The 23,068-nt window shown below is 40.1% G+C and overlaps 1 protein-coding gene across 4 annotated transcripts in view; it reads left to right on the top strand.

Annotated features, from left to right (window-relative positions):
* LOC129705777 (guanine nucleotide exchange factor for Rab-3A-like) overlaps nt 1-21,505 on the top strand; it is a 57,005-nt gene extending 35,500 nt beyond the window's left edge. For 3 of the 4 annotated variants that reach the window (XM_055649578.1, XM_055649577.1, XM_055649575.1), the window contains exons 5-11: nt 1,785-2,000; nt 6,740-6,868; nt 8,137-8,249; nt 8,337-8,360; nt 13,713-13,812; nt 16,272-16,338; nt 16,983-21,505. In XM_055649578.1, the coding sequence (XP_055505553.1) occupies nt 1,785-2,000; nt 6,740-6,868; nt 8,137-8,249; nt 8,337-8,360; nt 13,713-13,812; nt 16,272-16,338; nt 16,983-17,065 (732 nt within the window). In that variant the 3' untranslated portion in view covers nt 17,066-21,505. The remainder of the gene's footprint in view (nt 1-1,784; nt 2,001-6,739; nt 6,869-8,136; nt 8,250-8,336; nt 8,361-13,712; nt 13,813-16,271; nt 16,339-16,982) is intronic. The other variant, XM_055649576.1, reaches the window with a different exon arrangement.
* Nucleotides 21,506-23,068: the final 1,563 nt, after the last annotated feature.

Here is a 23,068-nt window from a genome sequence, read left to right as displayed (position 1 = left end):
TAAGGAAGTGTATAGATAAGGAAGTGTAAGGTGTGAAAACTGGACGAAGGGAATGACAATCAAGGAAAATGAATTTGATCTTTGTTAGTTGGGAGACGGTAACAACAAAGCAAACTGATAAAATGTAGTCGGAGACAGTAAGACTGGTCGGAGAACTGGGAAGGGGGAGGGGATGTAGCGAGACGGAAAGCAAGAGCTACTTGAAGTTAGAGGTCAATGTTCATACCACTGGGGTGTAAGCTACCCAAGCGAAATATGAGGTGCTGCTCCTACAATTTGCACTGGGCCTCACTGACAATGGAGGCGGCCCAGGCCAGAAAGGTCAGTGTGGGAATGGGAGGGGGAGTTAAAGTGTTGAGCAACCGGGAGATCAGGTAGGTTTAGGCGGACTGAGCAGAGGGCAGACAACACATGCCGAATCTACGCTTGGTCTCGCCAATATACAGGAGTCCATGTCTGGAACAGCAGATACAGTAGATTACGTTGGAGGAGGTGCAAGTGAACCTCTGCCTCGCCTGAAAAGATTGTCGGGGTCCTTGGACGGAGTCGAGGAGGGAGGTATAGGGACAGGTGATGCATCTCCTGCGGTTGCAGGGGAATGTACCTGGGGAGGAGTGGTTTGGGTGGGAAGGGACGGGTTGACCAGGGAATTGCGGAGGGAACCATCTCTGTGGGGGTTCCATTGGTTCTTCTGCTTCCCCCTCTTTTAACCAGGTGGCCCCAGCTGTCCCCACCCATACAATAGTCCTCTTGCCCCCCCTCCTCTCCGAACACCCACCATTCCCCCACCAGACTTTGCCTGGGTTTATTAGGGTTGTGTGGGTCGATTCAAGACCCTGATAGTTGTAAGAAAGTAGCTATTCCAGAACCTGAGGGTGTAGGACTTCCGAATTCTGTAGGCTTGATAGGAACAGCGAGAAAAGGGCATTAGCCAGGTGAAGGTGATCCTTGATGACAGATACCACCTTCTTGAGATGCACCTTATGTAGGTGGTTTCAATCATGGAGTGGGTTGTGACCAAAATGAACCAGGCTAAGCCCACCACATTCTGCAACCTCCTATAGCCCTGTGCAATGGAATTGCCATTCCAGACCATGATGCAACCAGTCAGGATATTTCTACGTTCAAATCGAGTCGAGAATGATGAGAACACTTTCTCCGCATGACCATTATGTGCAGTCCCCGTGAATCTTGCTGCCTTTATACCACACTAATTGAGACCAAGTTAATCGTCACTTGATAAGTTACAAGTTAATAAATGAAAGATAGCAGGAGATTTGTGTTAATCCATGTTTGATGGATTGATTACATTTTGATTACTGGCACGGTGTTTTGTTCAAGGTGGTTGATTCCATTTATAGGTTTTCAATAGGAAGTTGATAAAGTTCCACGAGTTAAAGAACCTACTCGCAAAATTGATGCCCGCGTGGCAGCCAAACATTTGGCAACATATTTTTCAGACTAAACAAAAGTGTCCAATTGTGCCACTTGAGGTGAGATTTGAGTTCACTGCTTTTCTCAACAGATAAAACTTAATTTTAAAAGCGTGAAGGGTTTACTGCTGCATTTCTTACATTGCAACAGTGACAACACTTAATAAACTTCAATGCTGAAGTTCTTTGGATATCCCGAGAAATAAAATTAAATCTTTTTTTCAGATGGGCATGTATAAAATTAACTTTTGGGTGACCGAAATTTACAAAAAAAGAATTACTTGTTTTAGCAATTTTCTGTGATATTGATGATGACTGAATGTTGCATGGTTACTCTTCCTCCCAATTTAGATTGATGTCCTACTGGCAGAGGTAACAGCATTGAAGACACTTGTAATCACATCTACACCATCATCTCCCAATAGGGAGCTGCACCCACAGCTCCAGATTCCCTCAAAAGCTGTCTTTAAGAAGGGTCATGGGCGCAACAAAAGCATGAGCAATGCCATCGTCACAGCAACTACACAAAATTCACAGTTGCAGCCAATGAATAAGGATGGTAGAGAGGTAAGTGTAGATGTTAAATGTATTGAAGTCAATCCGTGTTTCTTGCCTGCTTCCTGTTTTACCTGCTTCTTTTGTTTTCCTTCCTATCTATAAACCCAACAGTCTCAATTTTTTACCTGCCTGCTCCTCTGCCCATTTCTTTGTTTGCCTCCAAATTCTCTGTTTCCTTATGTACTTGTCAAGTGAGTAAAACTGTGTCCCCCTCAGAATGGTATAGTGATTCAATGTGCTGTTATGTCCGTGAACCCTTACGTAAGTCAGATGTCACGCAAGTCGGAATCACCGTCTCCACCCCCTGCTCAAAATCACTCATTGCTGACTAGAGTTCCGTCTTGCCGTTGGGCACTTTCTGCGGTTCGCAACCTTCTGGCTAAGCACCAACCTCCATTGTCGGCTTGTTTCCCATGTAAACTTGAATGATCGTAAATGTCATGGAAATTATAAACTGATTGCATCAGAGATTGAGTACAGAATTGTTTACATATGTGCAAGTTTACTTGAGTCACCTGTTATGAAAGTTGGCGAGTGTGTGTTAATATGAAGTTTGTACATTGGGTACTTAATAAGCAAAACAATTTACTAATTATTTATGCATTGCACAAGCCAATCTTTGGAAATGTTTGACTATTTTGGCTTCTGGCATCAGTTCCTGGGGCTCCTAAGTTTCAGCTGATATTCTCCACTGTGATCTGTGACATTTTGTATCCTTCACAGCAGTACATTGTTCCAAGGGCAGCAACAGCTCAGTGGACTGGTGCTAGAATTTGTATCAATCCTTGAGTCTCACTAAGAATTCAACCCTGTGGGAACAAATCCTAGTTTATCACCAAACTATGTTTAACTACTTCAGCTTTATCGAATTTAAGAGAACTGATATGTTATTGCTATAATGGTTAGTAGGTTTACACCAAATTTGGTGATATAGTGCACAGTGGAAAAAGATTATCTAAGGTTGCAACAAGATCAAGACAACTGGGAAATTGGCTCTGGGATGGCAGATAGAATTTATCTCGGGCAAGTGCAAGGTGTTGCAATTTGGAAAGTTAAACCAAGGCCGGACATGCACAGTAAATGGTAGACGCTCATAGAGAATGCTGTGGAACAGAGAGACAGAGTGGTGGGGGTACGTAGTTCCCTAAAAAGTGTCAAGGTGAAGAAGGAGTGTGGCACACTTGTCATCATCATTCTTGGTGCTGAGTACAGAAGGTAGGATGTCGTTTTACAACTGTATAAGTTGTTGGGGAAGGGGACATTTTCACACGGAGGATGATGGGTAAATGAAACAAGCTGCCAGAGGAACTCTAGAGGCAGATACAATGTTTAAAGGACATTCAGTACGTGGATAATATAGGTTTGGGGGGGGGGGGGGGGGGGGGGGGAGGGGGTATATGGGTCAAATACAGGGAAATACATTTAGTTCAGGTAAATATTTTGGTTGCCGTGGGTGAGTTGGGCCGAAGGGCTTGAGGTGTATAACACTATGATTCTATGACACAGTTTGGGATGATCTGAAATGAACAAAATCTGAACCCACAGGTACATCACTAATTACATTAGATGGGCATCATTGTAATTAATCAAATTGATTAATTTCTGATCGTACCCAGAAAAACTGTTGGGAGAAAAGTCTTGGCAATGCTCACATTCAAGAGGTAACAAGGATGCAAACTTAAATTCATATTTGTACTTTTTTTGTAAATAATAACAGGAGTATTGCTTTGAAAACAAATATGTGAAAAGACATTTGGTACTTTCACCTTGAAAGAATAACATTGGACTGACCTTGAGTGGGTTAATAATATTTAAAAACTGAAGTAGCCCAACAATATGAGCTCGATGCTCTCTTTTCCAGATATTTGCTGGTCCTAGTTTGCTGTTCTCTTCATATTCCTTCTCTTTCTTTCACCATTGCTCCCTTTTACTCCTACCCCTCTCGAATCCCCATCCTTACATTCTGCTCCACTTTCTCTTTTCTCTCCATCTTTCCTTCTCCTTGTGGGGAAGCAATGTGTATGTGTGTGTCTTTCCGTTTTTTTTCTATGTATGTATATCTATCTTTTAGACTCAGCGACTCCCTTTGTTTTTATAATGCTCTCTCACGCTTAGCTATACCATTGGGAGCTGAAATAACTTTAAAAACAATTCTATTATTATTCTTGAGACTGTGTGGCTTGGTTATACTTTTGTCCATATTGGTGATTATTCCTGTCTGTCTTGTAAAATACTCAAATTCTACTAACATTAATTTTTCATGGTGCTCCTGAAGGCAGGGGTGCCTACTCTTCTCTCTCTGCTCCTTTGTATCGTACCTGGGAGGGCGATTTATGTTACACCTGAGCCATTTGAGCATCTTTCCAAATCATCATCGATGCAGGAGCATCAGGTACTGTTGCCACCTTTTGCTCTGCCCTGTCTAGTATAATAATACTACTACTTAAGTCTGGCTGTTTTTCCTTCGTCATCTAATCTGCATTGAAATAATTTATAGGAGGGAACTGCTGCTGTGGTGAATTTGATCATTCATCTACATCCCAGTTAAATAAAGTGTGGGCGAGCAATTAATGTAAACCAACAAAATGCATTATAGGACTGTTGCACAGGGCACCCTTGTTTTGTGAACTAGTTTCCCCAGCAACACTAAAGAGTCTTGTGCACATTGAACAGTCATTGCACATTTTCCTTTGCTTGCTGCATCTGATATCCAGTTCCAGAAATTGATACGGTGAGGTCTGAAATAATGGGGTGGCTGGATAAGGGGCAGCTAGGGCTCATGATAAGGTGATGGTGGTTGAAACTAACCAAAAGCTGGTGGAGCACTAATTGTTGGATTAATTTCCTTGAAATTACGGCCTTCGGGCCACTGAATCCGTCCTGACCAACGATCACTTGTTTGTATTACCCCACTTTCTCCTTCACTCCTTACACAAGAGACAATTTTACAGAGGCAAATTAACGTACAAACCTGGACATCTTTGGGAAGATGGAGGAAATCGGAGCGTCCACAGGAAGCCGATGTGGTCACAGGGCGAATGCGCAAATCTCCACATCGACAGAACCCGAGGTCAGGATTGAACCCGGGCTCTGCTGCTATGAGGAGGCAGTTGCACCCCCATGCTGTTGCTCAAATAACATTTCAGGAGAGATGCCATTGGTTATTGGATTTGTGGAAATACAACTAGAATTATCTGGTCAAATTTCAATACATTGTTTCTCAAAAATGGGTAAAAATATTGATTTTTGATGATTGATTTTTAAGATGCTAAAAAGATGCAACATGTCCCAAATTTCAAGGCCTGGGTATAAGGGTATGAAAAATTAAATCAGACTTTCTAAATCCAATTCTCGTAGGCATGATACATAACTCAAATAGCTGAATTTGCCTCTCTCACTTGACTACTAAGAACAAGAACTGGGATAAATCAATCTCTTAAACCCATTAATGATCTTAAGATCCAGTTATTGATTGGGTTCTTTAATCAATGAATCCTCTTCTTGTGTATGGCGTGCACAGCCTAAAGTTGTAGATCAAGGGTAGACATCCAGGCCTGGACATCATCAGTTACTGGGTGAATGGCTTTGATGCCACCAGGGAAAAGCCTCAGTGAGCAGTCATTCACGATGTGTGGGATGGTCTGCTCTGGATTCCGCAGTTGCAAGTAGGGCTGTCTGTCATCCCTAACCTATGCAGGTGATGGGCTGTTCTTGCGCAAACAAATAGAATCAATGAATGACTGGGGCTCAACTCTTCCTCAGGAACTAAAAAATAATTCGGGCAAACTCCTCCCTCTTCCATGGATGAAAGAATTGGGAGAACTCCTTTATGCTAGTCTGTTAATTAGAGTCATACAGCACAGAAGAAAGTCCTTCAGCCCAACTTGCCCATGCCGACCAATATGCACCATCTACACTAGTCCGACCTGGCCACATTTGATCCGTATCTCTCTAAACATTTCCTATCCAGTAACTGTCCACATTACTTTTAAATGTTGTTATAGTACTTGCCTCAACTACCTCCTCTGGCTGCTCATTCCAGATACCCACCACCCTCTGTGTGAAAAAGTTAGGTTCCTGTTAAATATTTCCCCTCTCACCTTAAACCTATATGCACCTTATCTTGCTGCTAAGCTTTTGGAGCTAAAATAAACATAAATATAAAGAAAACTGGAATGAAATTAATATAATTAAATTCATTCATTTTATTCCAGTTCCTTTTTTAAATATTCCTCGTTGAATTTTGGGGTAAAGATTGCAGGAATTGTGTGGGAATCTATACTGAGGAAAGACATTTTGTGGCATGGTGCACAACTGATGGACTAGCCGACTATAGAAATCAACCCTGTTCTACACAAAGTTAGATGATAGAATCAGATAACTATTCTCAGTGTCCTTGGCATAGGGAAGGGGGAAAAGAAAGATCAGGATTACTGTCTAATAACTTCCTTCATCCCACCTGTCACCACCAAATTTGAGAATCTGTACATGTGTGTACATTCAGCAAAGACAAGATGGTGTGTGGTTTTCGGCCTTCCATAGCACTTGCTTAAAATAGTGACGAGCAGGGTACAAATTAATATTTGATGTGCATGGATTTGTAACCTGGGGTGGGTCAGTATCTTTAAGATCAGTAGCTTGACAATAAACTGGCAAACAATGGAAATCCTTACAGGCACACGCACACACACGCACTAATTTAGACCTATCAAACTACTGTTAGTAATGTTGCCGTCTTCCTATTATAGATCAACTTGATTTTATATGATGAGTTCCTGGCATGGAAAGAAGAACCAACTCTGGATAAGGTTTGCCCATTCTTAGAAAGGATTTACCAAGAGGACATTGGTCCATGTCTCTCTTTTGCCAAGCATGAGGTGAGTTTTTGCATGCCAGTGTTGACTTAGAATGACATGAAGCAGACAAGGCCCAGTAAATTCCTGGTGCCAGGATGAATATTTTGGAGATTAATATTCATGTTTTTAAAAGTCCATGAGTCTCATACTTAGTTTAAAATTACAGCATGGAAACAGGTCCTTCGGCCCACTGAGTCCATGCTGCCCATGTTATCCCACTTTCGCTTGCACTCCCTAAACACAAGGGGCATTTTACAGAGGCCAATTGACTTACAAATCCGCACGTCTTTGGGATGTGGGAGGAAATCCGCGCAGTTTCAGGGGGAATGTGCAAATTCCACACAAGCAGCACCTGAGGTCAGGATCGAACAAGGGTCTCTTAAGGGCCTGTCCCACTTGGGCGTCATTTGCGCGTGATTTACGTGACATCATTTACGCGTCACGGCGCATGACGCGCGCGTCGTGGTGCGCGCATGGTGTGCATTACGCATGCATGGTGCGTGGTGACATAGGCAGTGCGTTGCCCCAGGATTTTGGGATGTACAAAATCTTCGCGTGCCATCTGGGTGATGCGCAAATGACGCCCAAGTGGGATAGGCCCATAACACTATGAGGCAGCGACTCTACCTACTCTGTGTTCCCTTTCCAGATTGCACTTCTTCACCATTAAATGCTCTTTTCCTAACTGCTAGATAAGGTAAGGTTTGTGATGACCTGGGAGAGGCCAGAGCTACACAATGGCTCACTTTGTCACCAGGCCCTCTGTCCACCCACTGTGGTGCCATATTGTTTCTGGGAGTAGCATGCTGAGCAAGAGAGTTGGTGTAAGATTTTTCCTGTTTCATACTATTGAGTTCTGACTGAAAGTGCAGGAGTTACTGCCCCTGAGTATGTTTCTTCTGACTTTGAAATAACTTTAAATGCAATTTTTATTGAATGCATCATTGTTGCAATGGTGAAGGAATTTAAAATGCTGCCAAACCAAGTGGATTACTTAAATTATAAGGAACTTCAGGGAACTGGGCCAAGGGCTGCTGTTGTTTCCTGTTCCCAAAACACTGTCAGTATTCTATTTGGATGGGGTCAAACCATATATAATTAATTTTAATCGTATTCTTTTTAGTCAATGTTTGAGTAAAATTAACCCCATGTTAAATATATGTTGATTAATATTTTGCCTTTCTTGTTATCTCTCCTCCTCTTTCTCTGATTTTCTGCCTCTGCTATTTACCTATGTGCATCTCTCTCACTGTCTCAATACTTTCTCCCATCTCTCACACTATCGTCAGCTGACAGAAGCAGTTCAGGCTGCTGTTGAGAGCAACACTTTGAGTATTGAGCCAGCAGTTGTCCAAGCGTTACCAGTGGTCAAGGCTTCAGCCATAGAGTGTGGAGGGCCAAAGTAAGAGCAAACTCTACATAACTTTGATCTAATTGTTAATAATTGGTCTGGTTCTTCTCATGATTTCATGTTCTTTCTCTCTTCTAGTGGGTGGCGGGCTGAAGTAGTGACGTAAGTGTTTATATAGATATTCACAGTCCTAATGCAAACTAACAGCTGTTTACATCCAGCCCATACTCACATTATTAACACATCTTTATTATATTTCTATGTCTCACAATGATATAAATTATGGATTACATGTTAGTCTCTACTCCACCAAGTCTTGGATCCAGATTGGATTCTAGTACATGCGGTGAATATGAACCTGCTTACTGGTTGTAAAGATCCAAAGTAAAAGGAAAAGGATACGATGAATTAAGGCCCCATGACTGTCGACCTTCAACACTATATTTTACCACATTATCTGCCCTGAGAGAACTGTGGGATGGTGGACGAGGAGGAAGTAAATCCCACATTAGCACAGTAGAGGGCACTCTGTTTTGAAATGAAGCATCTCATTGATTTGGAATGGTATCATACAAGCACCTCTCCTTTTACGTGGGGATACGCTCCTGAAAAGCAGTGCGTAACTCAAAAATGCATACATTAAAAATATCCATTTAAACAGGCTTACATTTCTCCAGCATTTTTGTCTACCTTTGATTTTCCAGCATCTGCAGTTCCTTCTTAAACAAAGGATTTCACAGATCAGTTCAGACATTCAATTTCTGTCCATCTACCTAGAACTTTTGTACTCGTTGGTATGAGTAGTCTTTTGCGTAGTTTTTTTTTTTTTTTTTTTGCAGTGTTCTATTTTGAGTAATTGATGTTTTCATTAAGTGGTTCAGGTTAGAACCCATGCAAAAAAACTAGTATTGTCACAAGGGTGTGATAAAAATGATGGGGGGGAGACACAGGTGTTTTCCTAACTTCATACCATGGTGTGCTACAATGCTGAGAAGTATATTCTGCACTCTGCATCTACATTATTCTCAATGTAATGAATAAAGTAGGCAGCCTAAATAATTACAGGTTGATAGCTTTAGCCAACATTTTGTCAAAAGTCCTAGAAAGAATTCTGCTGGATAGATTAAATGAGTTTGTTAATTCCACAGGTAACCAGTTTGGTTTTAAAGCTAAACATGGCACTGACTTGCCCTAAAGGAGATTGCAAACAAATAGAGAGGTAGAAACTCATCAATTCTTACGTGCATTACTAGCTTCCAAAGCCTTTGATCGTGTTAATTAAACTGTGTTTGTTAAATTGATTCAAAGAGGGGTGCCCAAATACCTTGTGAGAATTCTGGCTTACTGGTATGCTCACCAGACTATGCAAATAAAATGGGGCAATAGGGTCTCAGCCCCATTTGGGGTTAGCAATGGTGTTAGACAAGGGGGAATTTTGTCCCCAGTCCTTTTTAATCTTTATATTGATGATCTGTCCAAGCAATTGAAAGCCTCTAATACTGGGTGAATGATTGGTAATACTTTAGTGAACCATATCATGTATGCAGGTGATCTTGTGGTCTTTAGTCCATCTAGCACTGATCCCCTGCAGCTCCTTACTATATGTTCTGTGTATGGTGTGGAACATGATATCAAATATAATGCTGGTAAGAGTGCTGTTATGATCTGTAGAACCAAAGAGGATAAATGTCTACATTTTCCTGATTTTAAATTGTTTGACAATAGTGTTAGTGTCTGTAATAAGGTAAAATATCTTGGGCATTTTATTACAGAACAAATGACAGATGATGAGGATATTTATAGGCGACGCCGTATGCTGTATGTACAAGCAAATATTATCTTACGCAGGTTTGGTGCGTGTACAGATGTAGTGATGATGTCTCTGTTCAGAGCATATTGTACACCTATACTGCACACCTGTGGTCAAGCTACAGAAAAACAAGTTTAGAGACTTAAAGTAGCTTATAATGACGCCATGAGAATACTACTAAAGAAACCTAGATGATGTAGTGCAAGTGAATGTTTGTGGCTGCAGGAGTCAGTACTTTACAAGCTATCCTAAGAAATCATATGTATAAATTTATTTGTAGGATTAATGACTCTGAAAATGAAATTATCTTAGTCTTATCAAACATAAGGTTTTGCACCACATGCTACCAATCCCAGCTGTGGATACATTGGTATAGTTGTCTCATTGTAGGACACTGATCTTCTTTTTATTCTGGATTTTAAACCATATATTATGTTTTTGTATATAATTTATAATGCTAAATAGTTTACTAAGCTTTTATATGTATTTTATGGTGTTTTTATATGCAATGTATTCTATGTAATGTCGTCTTTTATCTGGACCTTGAGTCTGAAATAAAAGTTTAATAATAATAATAATAATAGAATAGACTGGGGTTAAATCCTAATCCTGTAGTCAATCAGTCGACTTTTAAAAAATCTTTGTAAACCGCGCATGCGCAGATTGGTCTCCTCTCCTGTGGGCATGCACAGCACCTTGCGCGCAGTCCATGGTGCAAGGGCAGAATTTCAGCTGCCTTTAATACCCGTTGTAAGTGAAGACTTGAAGCAGCGTCCACGGCACGTGTGTTGAATATAGTTACACGTATTAAGCGTACTGCAAATGGAAGGCACAGGAGAATTATGCCTACTTAAGATCGATTATTAAAATAAAAAACGTTTAATAACAAATACTGAATTTAGTAAATGAATTGGAAATATTTACTATTTATATTTAATAATTACTTTTTTATAATTTTAGTCAGGGTCGGTAGGCTACACTGCCTACCTTGCCTACCCTGAAGGCACGTGCCTGGATCTAACCTTCTAGAGCAACCTACCATGTGGAACCTTTGCAAATGCCTTACTAAACTCCATATATACGTCTACAATAACGGCTCTGCCTTCATTGACCTTTTGGTCACATCTTCAATAACAATTAGATTTGTGTGATGACCTCCCACGAATAAAACCATGTTGACTATTTGTATTTATTTATTCATTGTTCCAGCTACATAATTCCTAAAGAGTGAATTTTATTCCTGACCTCAGATTTTTGGCTAGTGATTTGTGAATACCGTCAGGGCAAATTTCCGTAACCTGAATGGCTGTAATGTAGAGGTTGTTTGTAAAAGTAACACGATGAAATTTGAGAGGAGAATTTCTTGCTTGCCAATAGTTGTGCTACTCATCTAACACAGGAAATGAATATTAGATGTAAGTATTCAAAGCCTCTTCTCATTGTTTGATACTGGAACATGAAAATAGAAGCAGGAGTAGGCCACTCAGCCCCTCTAGTCGGCCCCACCATTCAATGTGATAATGTTTGATCTAAGCTGGCCATAACTCATCTGTGTCTGTTCCCCAAAGCCCTCAATTCCTAGAACATTTGAATATTCATCTATCTCTACCATAAATATGTCTAATAATCTGGCTTCCACCACCCTCTGGAGCAGGGAATTCAAGAAATGTTGGACCCTCTAAAAGAAGAAATGTCTCCACACCTCAGTTTTAAATGACTGATCACTCATTTGGTAGCTATGTCCTCTTGTTTGTGTCTCTCCCACTAGTCAACAGTTACGCCATCAAGCCCCCTTAGGGTCTTATAAGTTTGAACAAGGTCACCCCTCATTCTTAACAAAACAAAAGCACTGCTTACTACAATACTAAGAAGTCAGATATACCACACGGAGACATAAATTAATTGATTAAATTGATAAGGTACCAAATCAATTACCGAACATGCAAAATGTTTTGCTTTCCTATTGTGGTGCCATTGTTTTTTTGCAGTGGAGCATTAGTTCAAATGAGTGCAGTCAACCAATCATTTAATTTGCAGGAACCTCCCATATATGTACAAGGAAGGGTATTTGGCTTGTGAATGAAATTCAAAAATCATAATGCTGGAATCATTCCACAGAACAGGCAGCATTGTTAAAATAGAAAGAATATGGTCCACAGTTCAGGTTGAAGACCCTCCATTAACAGTGCAATGGGTATTTGACCTGAAGCATTAACTTTGTTTCTTTTAAAATAGAACCATGAACTATACAGCATGGGAACGGGCCTTAAGTTTCTGCCAAACATGATGCTGAGTTAAACTGAACTCATCTGCCTGTACATGATCCATATCCCTCTATTCCTTGCACTTCCATGTGGCCATCTAAAAGCCTCTTAAATACCACTTTTATATTTGCTTCCACCACCACCCGTGGCAATTCAATCCAGGCCCCTGCCATTCTCTGCAAACAAAAACTTGCCTTGCACTTTTTCTGTAGATACTACTTGACAACCAAGGTATTGCCAGCATTTACCATTTTATTTGATTTTTTATAAATAGCTTCTGGTGCTGTGACAAATGATTCTTAGTACTCTGGTGGGTCAAACTAGCTTTTCTTCCTATGGCCTGAAGTAAATTCAAATCCTGATTTAAGTCATGTAATCAAGAGCACAGTGAACTGCTAAAGTCACAACAAAACCAATCTTGACTAACAGTTGACCTTAAGAATATATTATCAAAAATCATTGAACTATGATTAAGATTCATTTATAATCTGCGTGGCGTTGACTGACAGCAGAAAAGACCAAACTGCGCATGCGCGTTTTTAAAGATTTTTAAACCTTAATAACATTTAGAATATACCATCGATCGGACCAAAACTTGTTGCACTTGCAACACAGGAGAATGGTGAGTAATCTGGCGAAAAATCGTAGCGCTATTGTGTACCTTTTTTGCGCAAATAGAAAAACCATATTATGTATAGATAGATAGATTCAACAAGAAATCAAATAAGGAATTCACAAGTAGTTTCTCGATCAGTCAGACAAAATTGAGGAGAAGAGCACAGATGCGTTAAGCAGGTTATGCCCTTCGGTTGAGCTCTTGGATAGAGGAGACTTGAGTGGAACATAAACTCTGGCACAGATTATGCTGAATGTCTGGATATATGTGCTGTGTAAATCTATGCAATAGCCAAGAAAAAAAAGGAGAGGGAGGGATGCATTCTTTTTATTGTATGGCTGTATGGGAATTTCATTTCACTGTGCCATCTGGCACATGTGATGAATAAATCTATCTTGTATCTTGTATTCATATCATTTTAATACCTTCTGCCCCACATAAGATAAACCATTTTTTAACTTTTCATGCCCATCATAAATATAAATCTTGCTGCTGGAATTTGTTTAATATTGATAGGATTACTTCATGTCAATTTTAATTATTTTGTGGCAAAATATCATCATCCCAAATCTTTTAATCACAGAAAAGAAAATGCCACCAGAGGCCTGTAAGATTTAGCCATTAGGTGGATCAAGTCAAATGTAAGTCTGCCAGCATCCTTTCCCTGAAGGACATCGGTAAACTAGTTGTTTTTTTTATTTAAGGCTGTGGATGTTTATTCAGACATTTGTCTTTTGTTGTCTTATATACATATTACCACTGACAATATAAACTTAACAAGGAGTGGTCCCTTCCTGCCTGACTCTTTTGTTCCTTCTTCACAGGAAGTGTGCACTAAGTGGTCTGTCCAGAACCTGTAAACATCGCATCAAGCTGGGAGATTCAGGAAGCTATTTCTATATTTCACCATCCTGCAGGTCAAGGGTACGTACAAGATAAACGAATGAGGGAAGTTATATTGGGATGAATCTTGTCTTTACCAAAAGGGATTTAAGATACAAAGATCTTTGTCTTCAGGAGAAGAGAAATATAAATTTTGTTTGATCAACAAAGAAAATATGGAAACATGGTACATGGCATGAACTTGGCCACATGTTTGGCATGGACATTGTGGACCGAAGGACCTGTTCCTGTGCTAAGATAGACACAAAAAGCTGGAGTAACTCAGCAGGACAGGCACCATCTCTGGAGAGAACGAATGGGTGATGTTTTGGGTCAATAGACAATAGGTGCAGGAGTAGGCCATTCGGCCCTTCGAGCCACACTGCCATTTACTGTGATTACGACTGATCATCCACAATCAGTGCCCGGTTCCTGCCTTCTCCCATACCCCCTGACTCCGCTTTCTTTATCTAACTCTCATAAATGCATCCAGAGAATTGGCCTCCACTGCCTTCTGAGGCAGAGAATTCCACAGATTCACAACCCTCTGTGTGAAAAAGTTTTTTCTCATCTCTGTTCTAAATGGCATACCCCTTATTCTTAAACTGTGGCCCCTGTTTCTGGACTCTCCCAACATCGGGAACATGTTTCCTGCCTATAGCGTGTCCAAACCATTAATAATCTTATATGTTTCAATAGGATTCCCTCTCATCCTTCTAAATTCCAGAATATACAAGCCCAGCCGCTCCATTCTATCAACATATGACAGTGCCGCCATCCCGGGAATTAACCTCGTGAACCAACGCTGCACTCCCTCAATAGCAAGAATGTCCTTCCTCAAATTTGGAGACCAAAACTGCACACAATACTCCAGGTGTGGTCTCACGAGGGCCCTGTACAATTGCAGAAGGACCTCTTTGCTCCTATACTCAACTCCTCTTGTTATGAAGGCTAACATGCCATTCGCTTTCTTCACTGCCTGCTGTACCTGCATGCTTACTTTCATCGAGACATCTCGATGCTTACATTGAGACCCTTCTTCACCCGAAACTTGAAACGTCCTATTCCTTCTCTCCAGAGATGCTGCCTATCCCGCTGAGTTACTCCAGATTTTTGTGTCTATCTTTGGTTTAAACCAGCATCTGAAGTTCCTTCCTACACTGTTCCTGTGCTATTTTTTTTCCATTCTATGTTTATACAAAAGTAGCGGACCTATGAAGTCTGCTCAGTTATTCAATGCAATGATGGCTGATTTTCTTAATTAATACCAGATTCTTGCTTTCAGTCTCATACCTCTTCATGCCTTTTTCTATCTAGGAATCTGTCTATGTCCTGTAAATAAATTCACTAACTTAAAGATATGCGGGTTTCTACGATAAATGGCCTCTGTAAATTGCCCGTAGTGTGGATGAGACAGTGTGCTAACAGAAATAGTGTGAATGGATGTTTGATGGGGACTCAGTGGGCCGAGAGGCCATTTTCCATGATGCATCTCCAAACTAGTGCAACCAAATGCAGTCCAGAATTTAGTGTTTTGTAGTGTTCAAGAGCCTGATGTTTGTTGGGAAGAAGCTATTCTTCAACCTGGTGGTCACGGTTTTCCAATTCCTGATGGAGGGAATGAAATAAGAGCATATCCAAAAGTTTCTTAAATGCTGCAATTATATCAGCCTTTACTATCACCCTAGGCTATACGTTCCATGTACTCACCACCCTCTGTGTAAAACAATTTGCCCGCTCATCTCCTTTAAACTCGGTTCCTCTCACCTTAAAGCTATGGCCTCTAGTATTTGATATTTCCATCCTGGGAAAAGGTTGGACTGTGCCCTATCGAAGCCTCTCATAATTTTATATACCTCTAACGGTTATCCTCTCAACCTCTGGCCTTCCAGAGAAAACAATCCAAGTCTGTCCAACCTCTCACTTTCCCAAATACTCCCTAAACCATGTATCATTTTGGTTAACCTCTGCACTCTTTCCAAAGTCTCCACATCCTTCCTGTAATGGGGCTACCCGAACTGCACCAATGCTCGAAATGTGGCCTAACCAAAGTCATATAAAGCTGTATCATGACTTCCTGTCTCTTATGCTTAATGCCTGACCAATGAGGGTCAACACACCATTGCCTGACAAAGGTCTGAAGAAGGGTCTCGACCTGTAACGTCACCTATTCCTTTTCTCCAGAAATGCTGCCTGATCCGCTGAGTTACTCCAGCCTTTTGTGTCTGCCTTATTTACCACTCTTTCCACTTGTACTGTCACACTCAGGGAGTTATGGACTTGGCCTCCAAGATCCCTCTGTTCATCAACGCCAAGATGTTCAAGATCTTGCCATTAATTGTATATTGGGTTGTATTTGTAATTCAGTGCCAATTGGTCAAATTCTCTTATTTTAGGGTAAGTTGTTTAATATTTTTAAGATCAGAATTTTTTTTATCCATATGTGGGACTTTGCAGTGTGTATAATTCTGTTTTAGTAACTGGTACCATATCTTTCTCAGATTACGGCTGTTTGCAACTTCCTCACATATATCCGGTATATCCAGCAAGGCCTGGTTCGACAAGATGGTAAGATTCTTGACTTTTTTTCCCCCATGGAAAACTCAAAATAAAGGGTCAAGGTCCATAGTGGCCTGTTCGACCACTCTTCATTTGAGAAGGACTATATAAGAAGTGGGAATAAAGTGGGAAGTATGATAGGAAGTTTGAGTAGCGTGTGGAATTCTTCCAGTAGCCTATGAGTGAGGTGAGCACAGTGATTGTCTAAGCCCTGTGTGTAAGGCGCATGCTGGGCATAAGGTGAGGACTAAAACTAATATCATATTTGAGACCCAAGGAACTGCAGATGCTGGTTTACAAAAAAAACATGAAGTGGTGGTGTCTGAAGAAGTATCCTGATTTGAAACATCAACCATCTCTATTCTCCAGAGATGTTGCCTGACCTGCTGAGTATATCTCTCATTTCCCTTTCCCCTGATTCTCGACCCCAAAACGTGACCTATTCTTTTTCTCCAGAGATGCTGTCCGACTCATTGAGTTACTCCAGCTTTTTGTGTCGATCTTCGGCTTAAACCAGTATCTGCAGTTCCTTCCTACACAACTCCAGCAATTGTTCTCCAGAGATATTGCCTGACCTGGTACTCCAGCACTTGTATGTTTTTTGTTACTGTAATATTGGAATTGTGGCCTAATTTGTTTTCTTTTCTCTGCAGTGGAACAGATGTACTGGGAAGTTATGAAGCTGAGGAAGGAGATGTCGGTTGCTAAACTGGGATATTATACTGAGGAGTTATAGTCTCTAAGTTAGTGTCCCAGATTCAGGACTAGGCTGCACAACTCTATTTTGTGAGGCAAAAATTTCACACGATGGATTTAAACAATGGAGAAAAAAATGCCTTCTACAAACACAAAACTTTGCTTCCTTGAAAAAAAAATAATAGAGGAGTAAGTGTGGTAAAGTATTCAGAACTCATTACCTCCCACATCCTGGATCTGGGCTGTATTTTGTTTTAAAACATCGATGCTGAAAGACTGAATGATGTACAGAGTAATTTTGTATTATTTTCTAACCTCTAACTGTGCTCTGTATTCACAACGGTCAACATTTTTAAGACTCCACAACTCAGTATTGAACCCTAATAGACCATCGTGACTTAATTATGTAACATAATGTGGAGACAAATGTTTAAAAGGGGAATCATCAGAGGAAAATGTTTATTCCCTTCACTATAAAAATAGTAGTAGATTCCCTACTGTTGGATGTTGGACCCAGGCGTGAATAATGATCAGCCGATACTATCTCCAGTGTTGAGCTAAACGGCAGATCAATAGACCCGGATGAGGGGCAATGAAGAAAACTGGATTCACTATTTGTACAGTTTCATGCTAATAGACAATAGTATTGATAGTATGGCAGAGAATTGTGCAGCAAATAGCACAAGATTTGATGTAATGTATGAAGCACCGGGTTGAGGTGCATTAATTATGTTTCTTATAAGTGGCTCTCACACATAATCCAAGCTGTAGCTTTGAGCCCAGCACAACAATGAACACACTCCTTCTGTTACACTGACCCTTTGATCTATCGCTCCATTACACTAACAAATACGTTGTCCACCTCGTTATGTTGGTTCGATGCTCACCTCAATTATACCTACACAATTGGGGGCTCTCTCAGCCTGGTCGTGGCAGTGCAAGTTTGTTTTCCTTCACCTTATCTTCGACTGATGAAGAATGTCCCGTGACACAGTAATACTTTTTCCTCACATCCACTCAGATGCAAAGGTAAGGAAGGGATGCTGATAATTATTAAAGAACAAGTATCTTAAAATTATTAGTAATATGAATGCCGCCTATTATTTGATTAACTGTTTGGATCAGTCCTGATTGGCGCCCCACATAGAAAGCAGATATTATTATTTAATAGAAAGCTTTTTCTAGACTTACTTGGCTACAGCACTATAACATTTTTTTTCTTTTAAAAAATCCTGCATCTTTCTCATATCGCTCTGCTCAAGTTTGTGTAAACCCAATTAATTGTGAAAAGCTCTTTTAGCTTTCTTCACCCCACCCTCAGCAATCAGTCTGAAGAAGAGTCCCAACCCAAAACGTCACCTATCCATGTTCTCAAGGGAAGGTCCCTGACCTGCTGAGATGCATCTTTTTCCCATTTAATTGTCACTGAGGCAAACTTTAACAGAGCCACCTCTGCTTTGTAACCTCTGTTTGCATGGATGCATTAGTATAACGGTGAATATGATCCAATTTTGTTTGTTTATTCTGAATTCATGTTGGACTTCCCCTCCACTGTTTCTAATTGAAAGGAAAAGGCCTGACTATCTGTGTTATTGACACAAATCTGCATTTTTCTTTAAAAACAAGAGTGGTTTCCATAGTTGAAAACTGCACAGCATGCACTTGTTGGTCAAGAAAGTCCCAGGTTTGATTGCATATTTTTTTTCCTGCCTTCGATTATCAGAGCCAGTGGAGGATAAGGCGATCCTACTGGACTCAGCTGAAGTTCCTGCTCAAGGGTTCCTGGAAAGTACTCATATTATGAGTGTTGAATGTGGACAGGACAGGAGTTGACTCTGAGTCTATCACATTTAAATGGCCCGCAGATTCACAAAACATACACTACAAATGTGCAGTATCTAACTTTATCAATTTAGCTATGCTTAGTTACAATGCTCTTTGGAGACTTTGCAAATGTTTGGCTAGTTCCACATTCAATCAAACCTGGAGATGGCAATACTGCAAGAGATTAAGATTAAGTTCAGGCACAATATTTATTTATACTTATTCTCCACTCCATTGCAAATAATTTTGTTCATGTACTGATTCCTTCACTCTATAAATGAGCTGTATTCAGAGTAATTAATGTTATTAACTGTAGCAGCAAATAAGTATTGTGATCCCAAGCAGTTGGCCAATTTTGAGTCCTTCTCTTTGGCCGATATAAAGTTACCAACAGTGAAACTGCTTGGAATGTGTAGCTCTCTCGGCCTTTGAATGGGCATAGGTTTCCAGGCAAGTTTTGCAGATATTTTTAATAATATCTGAAAAAATGACAATCAGCGAGCAGAAATCTGAATTTTCTATTTTGCCTGACACAACCTGCAAAGGATTTATACAAATTATTGTATGTTTTAAGTTCCTAACACACACATACGATAGCCACTTGGATGAATGTTAGGGGGCTACCAAATTGTAGAGTTGTTATCTAGCCAGCATTTTCTGAAAAGGAACTTGGGAAAACCAGTTTTCAGGAAAAGAAGAGAGGAATATATCCCAGCATCCCATCGTTATGAAACTTTGTGCAGAATAGCACAAAGTATTTTTGGTGAATATTATGTGTTGAATCTGTATTAGAAAATGTTGGGAGTCCTTCAGTGAACAATAGCATCATGAAGGTTAAAAGTAACATATTAAGGCAGTACAATAGTACTGGAGAGGCAGGCTGAGATCTCAAGGGTTTCTGTCCATCCTTACTGAAAATGGGATTTGGTGGTGAAGGACTAAAGTAATTAAGAAGACAGTCATGCCTTGCACAATTGAGTAGCCAGTAGGTACTCGTTGATAATAATCTATACGTGGGCTATATACCAGAAAACTGCCAGAGTCCATGCAACTGAGCCTCATGAGAATGAACAGCTTCACGTGGCTGAGGGCATGTGACTGAGGGTTGTAGGACTGGGGCTGGTAGAGACGAAAAGTTATAGATAGTAACAGAATTAAAAATAAATAAATACAGATGCGTTCACCAATGAAAGGTTGCAATAATACTGCTACATAATTGTTTCAAGAGTTAACTGACCGAACAGCCTCCAAATGCCATAAATTGTTGTCTTTATCTTTACAAACTCCTGCAACTTTCTGTATTTGTCAACTTTCTCATCATTGTCATACTATGTTACAGTTCCTCACTGATATCCATCCTGGGTTATCAGTGACACTTTCTTGGGAATGTTCACTCCACAAAACACTCCAACATATATGGGTCACTTTGTCCTAGCAAGACCAAGTTAGTGTCTCTCTCCCTTTCTGTTGTTCAAGATGTACCTCACCTATATTTTTGTGCTTTTGCTCAGACACATTTATCACGTTCTATCCATTTCTCACAGAATTATTTCATAATCTGTCAGTCAGGAGAACATTGTGTTCATTTGATTTTTCTTGCAGCCCACTTTTTTGGTGTACTATTTTCTTGGTAACCGGCCCCAGAACAATAAATGTTTCATATTTGTTAGATTTCTACATGTCTCTATTTTGCATGGACGTTATCTACGATGCGCAGTATCCTGAGAATGGGAGGCAATAATTTCCCAAGAGTTTCAATGTATCATTCCATTTCATGTTTAACATGTATTAGAGTATTATAATCACTAAGGAATGCCTTATAATCCACCCATTTCCATTAAAGGAGCATTGTTAAATGTTTGGCAAACCTTAATGAAAAATAATTAATGGCAACTTTCTCTCTTTCTGTCTTAGAAGGTGCTAAGATCAACAACCACTTACTGTCCTCTAATGACCGGTCCTAATCATCGGTCTTCAGTCTTGCTAGTGAGGGCAGACACATTATTTCAAAAATGATATAACTTATCAAATCCTGGTCCTCTATTCAGTTCATATTCACAGTTGGAATTTCATAAAGGGATACTGGGCACGAGGATTCCTGCCCTATTTTCCCCGTGCAATAGGACTCATTACAGCACCCGTGAGATACACCTAAATTAATTTGAATGCAGATCAGGAAACAATTTACTTTCTCAGTATGGCTTAATGACATAACAAGTGGTACACTGAGCAAGGGAATCTTTGTTTAGAAACAAGGAATAAATCACATTGTTATGTGATAGCATGGCATTTGAGGTAGTGACATAGCAAAATATATCGCATTCTCCAGGCCTTGCCACCTCCATCTCCTAAAGAAAGTTTGCCAAACACTTTTCCAGCGAGGTAGAGCTCCTGTAAGTTGCATGGTGCATGTTTAACTTTTTCTCAATTTACTATTTTTTTCAATTGTTATTAATTCCAGTGTTTTTATTATTTGGGAGCAATAAGTGTCCTTTTGCCAAATGTGATGCCTGTTTTGATGTGGGGAATTTTCCATTCTCTCAGCTTGGTTTGGATAGACTGCACATTTATACAAATGTCTACTACATTGTACAGTGTATATAAAATGTAATAAAAAATGAAAACTTGCTCCTTTGAATAAACCAAATGAACTTGATGGGCGCATTAATGTTGAATTTTTAGCATGCTAATAAATTATAGGCTGGAATTTTTTAAAGGGGTTTGGATATTTTACACACATTAATAATGGAAGTGAAATAGGAATGCAAGCATCAAGGACATGAAAATGCTTTCTTCCTCTTGAAGGTCATATCCTTGTATCCTAATCTATCTGTTACAACAAATCAAATATCCTAATAATAACTTGCCACCAAGCCATAATTCAACTTGGAAATAGCAGAATGATCGAGAAGACCAAGTCCACAGCTCCTTGTAAGCATTGGCGGTTGAACGGAGACCTGACAGGTTTATAAAATTATGAGAGTCAGAATCAATTTTTTAGGATGGAAATTTCAAGTACTCGAGGCCACAATTTTAAGGTGTAAGGGGTAGAGTTTAAAGGAGACACAGAATGGAAGATACTTGGAACGTGCTGCCAAGCTGGTTGTGGAAGCAGGTACAATAATGATGTTTGTGTAGGGAATATGCATAAATACACAGGGAATGTAGGGAAATGCAGGCTGAAGGGACCAGCTTAATTTGGCATTATTGGCTGAAGAGCCTTTTAATATGTTCCTACTGTTCTGTTTCATTAGATATCACAAATACAGGACATAATGCTGGGTTGGATTTTGGGCATGGGCAGAATAATTATTGAATGCACAGCTTGGAATTTCTCCAGTTTTGCAACACTGCAGTTACAATTTGAATACAATCCAAGCTAGGCATTTGTTGTGGAAAAGCTGCATTCTGGCCACACACTCAGCAGCTTTAAAGCAGGTGGATCTACAGAATCTGGTACAAGGAGAGAAAACTTGATGCACTGCCTACATCTTTTGAAAAGCAGAGCCATATAGAGATTCCAAGGCTGGACTATGAACAAATGGTTGGATGATAGTTTTAGCAACTGCTTGAAGACATTTGGTAGGAAAAGTTACCTTGACAAAATATGTAAATAAGGGCAAATGCAACTTTTTGGAGTCATAGAGTTACACAGGATGGAAACAGGGCCTTCGGGCCAACTTGTACATGTTAACCAGATTGACTACCTGAGTTTGTCTCAATTTCCATGCATTTGGCCTACTTACTTCCAAAATTTATCTATTTAACCATATAACCATGTAACAATTACAGCACGGAAACAGGCCATCTCGGCCTTACAAGTCCGTGCCGAACAATTATTTACCCTATGCACCTGTTCACAATTATTTTTTGATTGTTGTAATTATATCTGCCTATACCTCTTCCTCTGGCAGCTTGTTCCACATACTAACCACACTCTGTGAAAAAGTTGCTCTTCAGGTCCCCTTTATATCTTTCCATTCTCACCTTAAGCCTATGTCTCTAGTATTAGACATTCCTACCCTGGTGAAAAGACTGTGGCCATTCACTTTATCTGTACACCTCATGATTTTGTATACCTCTATTTTCATGGCCAGCCTTCTCCCCCCCAGGGAAAAATGCCTTAAAACTATCCAATCTCTCCTTGTAACTCATGCCTTCTAGACCTGGTAACATCCTTGTGAATCTAATCACCACCCTTTCCAGCTTAATAACATCC

The sequence above is a fragment of the Leucoraja erinacea genome, chromosome 18 (genome assembly GCF_028641065.1).
Source record: "Leucoraja erinacea ecotype New England chromosome 18, Leri_hhj_1, whole genome shotgun sequence".
NCBI lineage: Eukaryota > Metazoa > Chordata > Chondrichthyes > Rajiformes > Rajidae > Leucoraja > Leucoraja erinaceus.
This window is presented reverse-complemented; position numbering and strand designations above follow the sequence as displayed.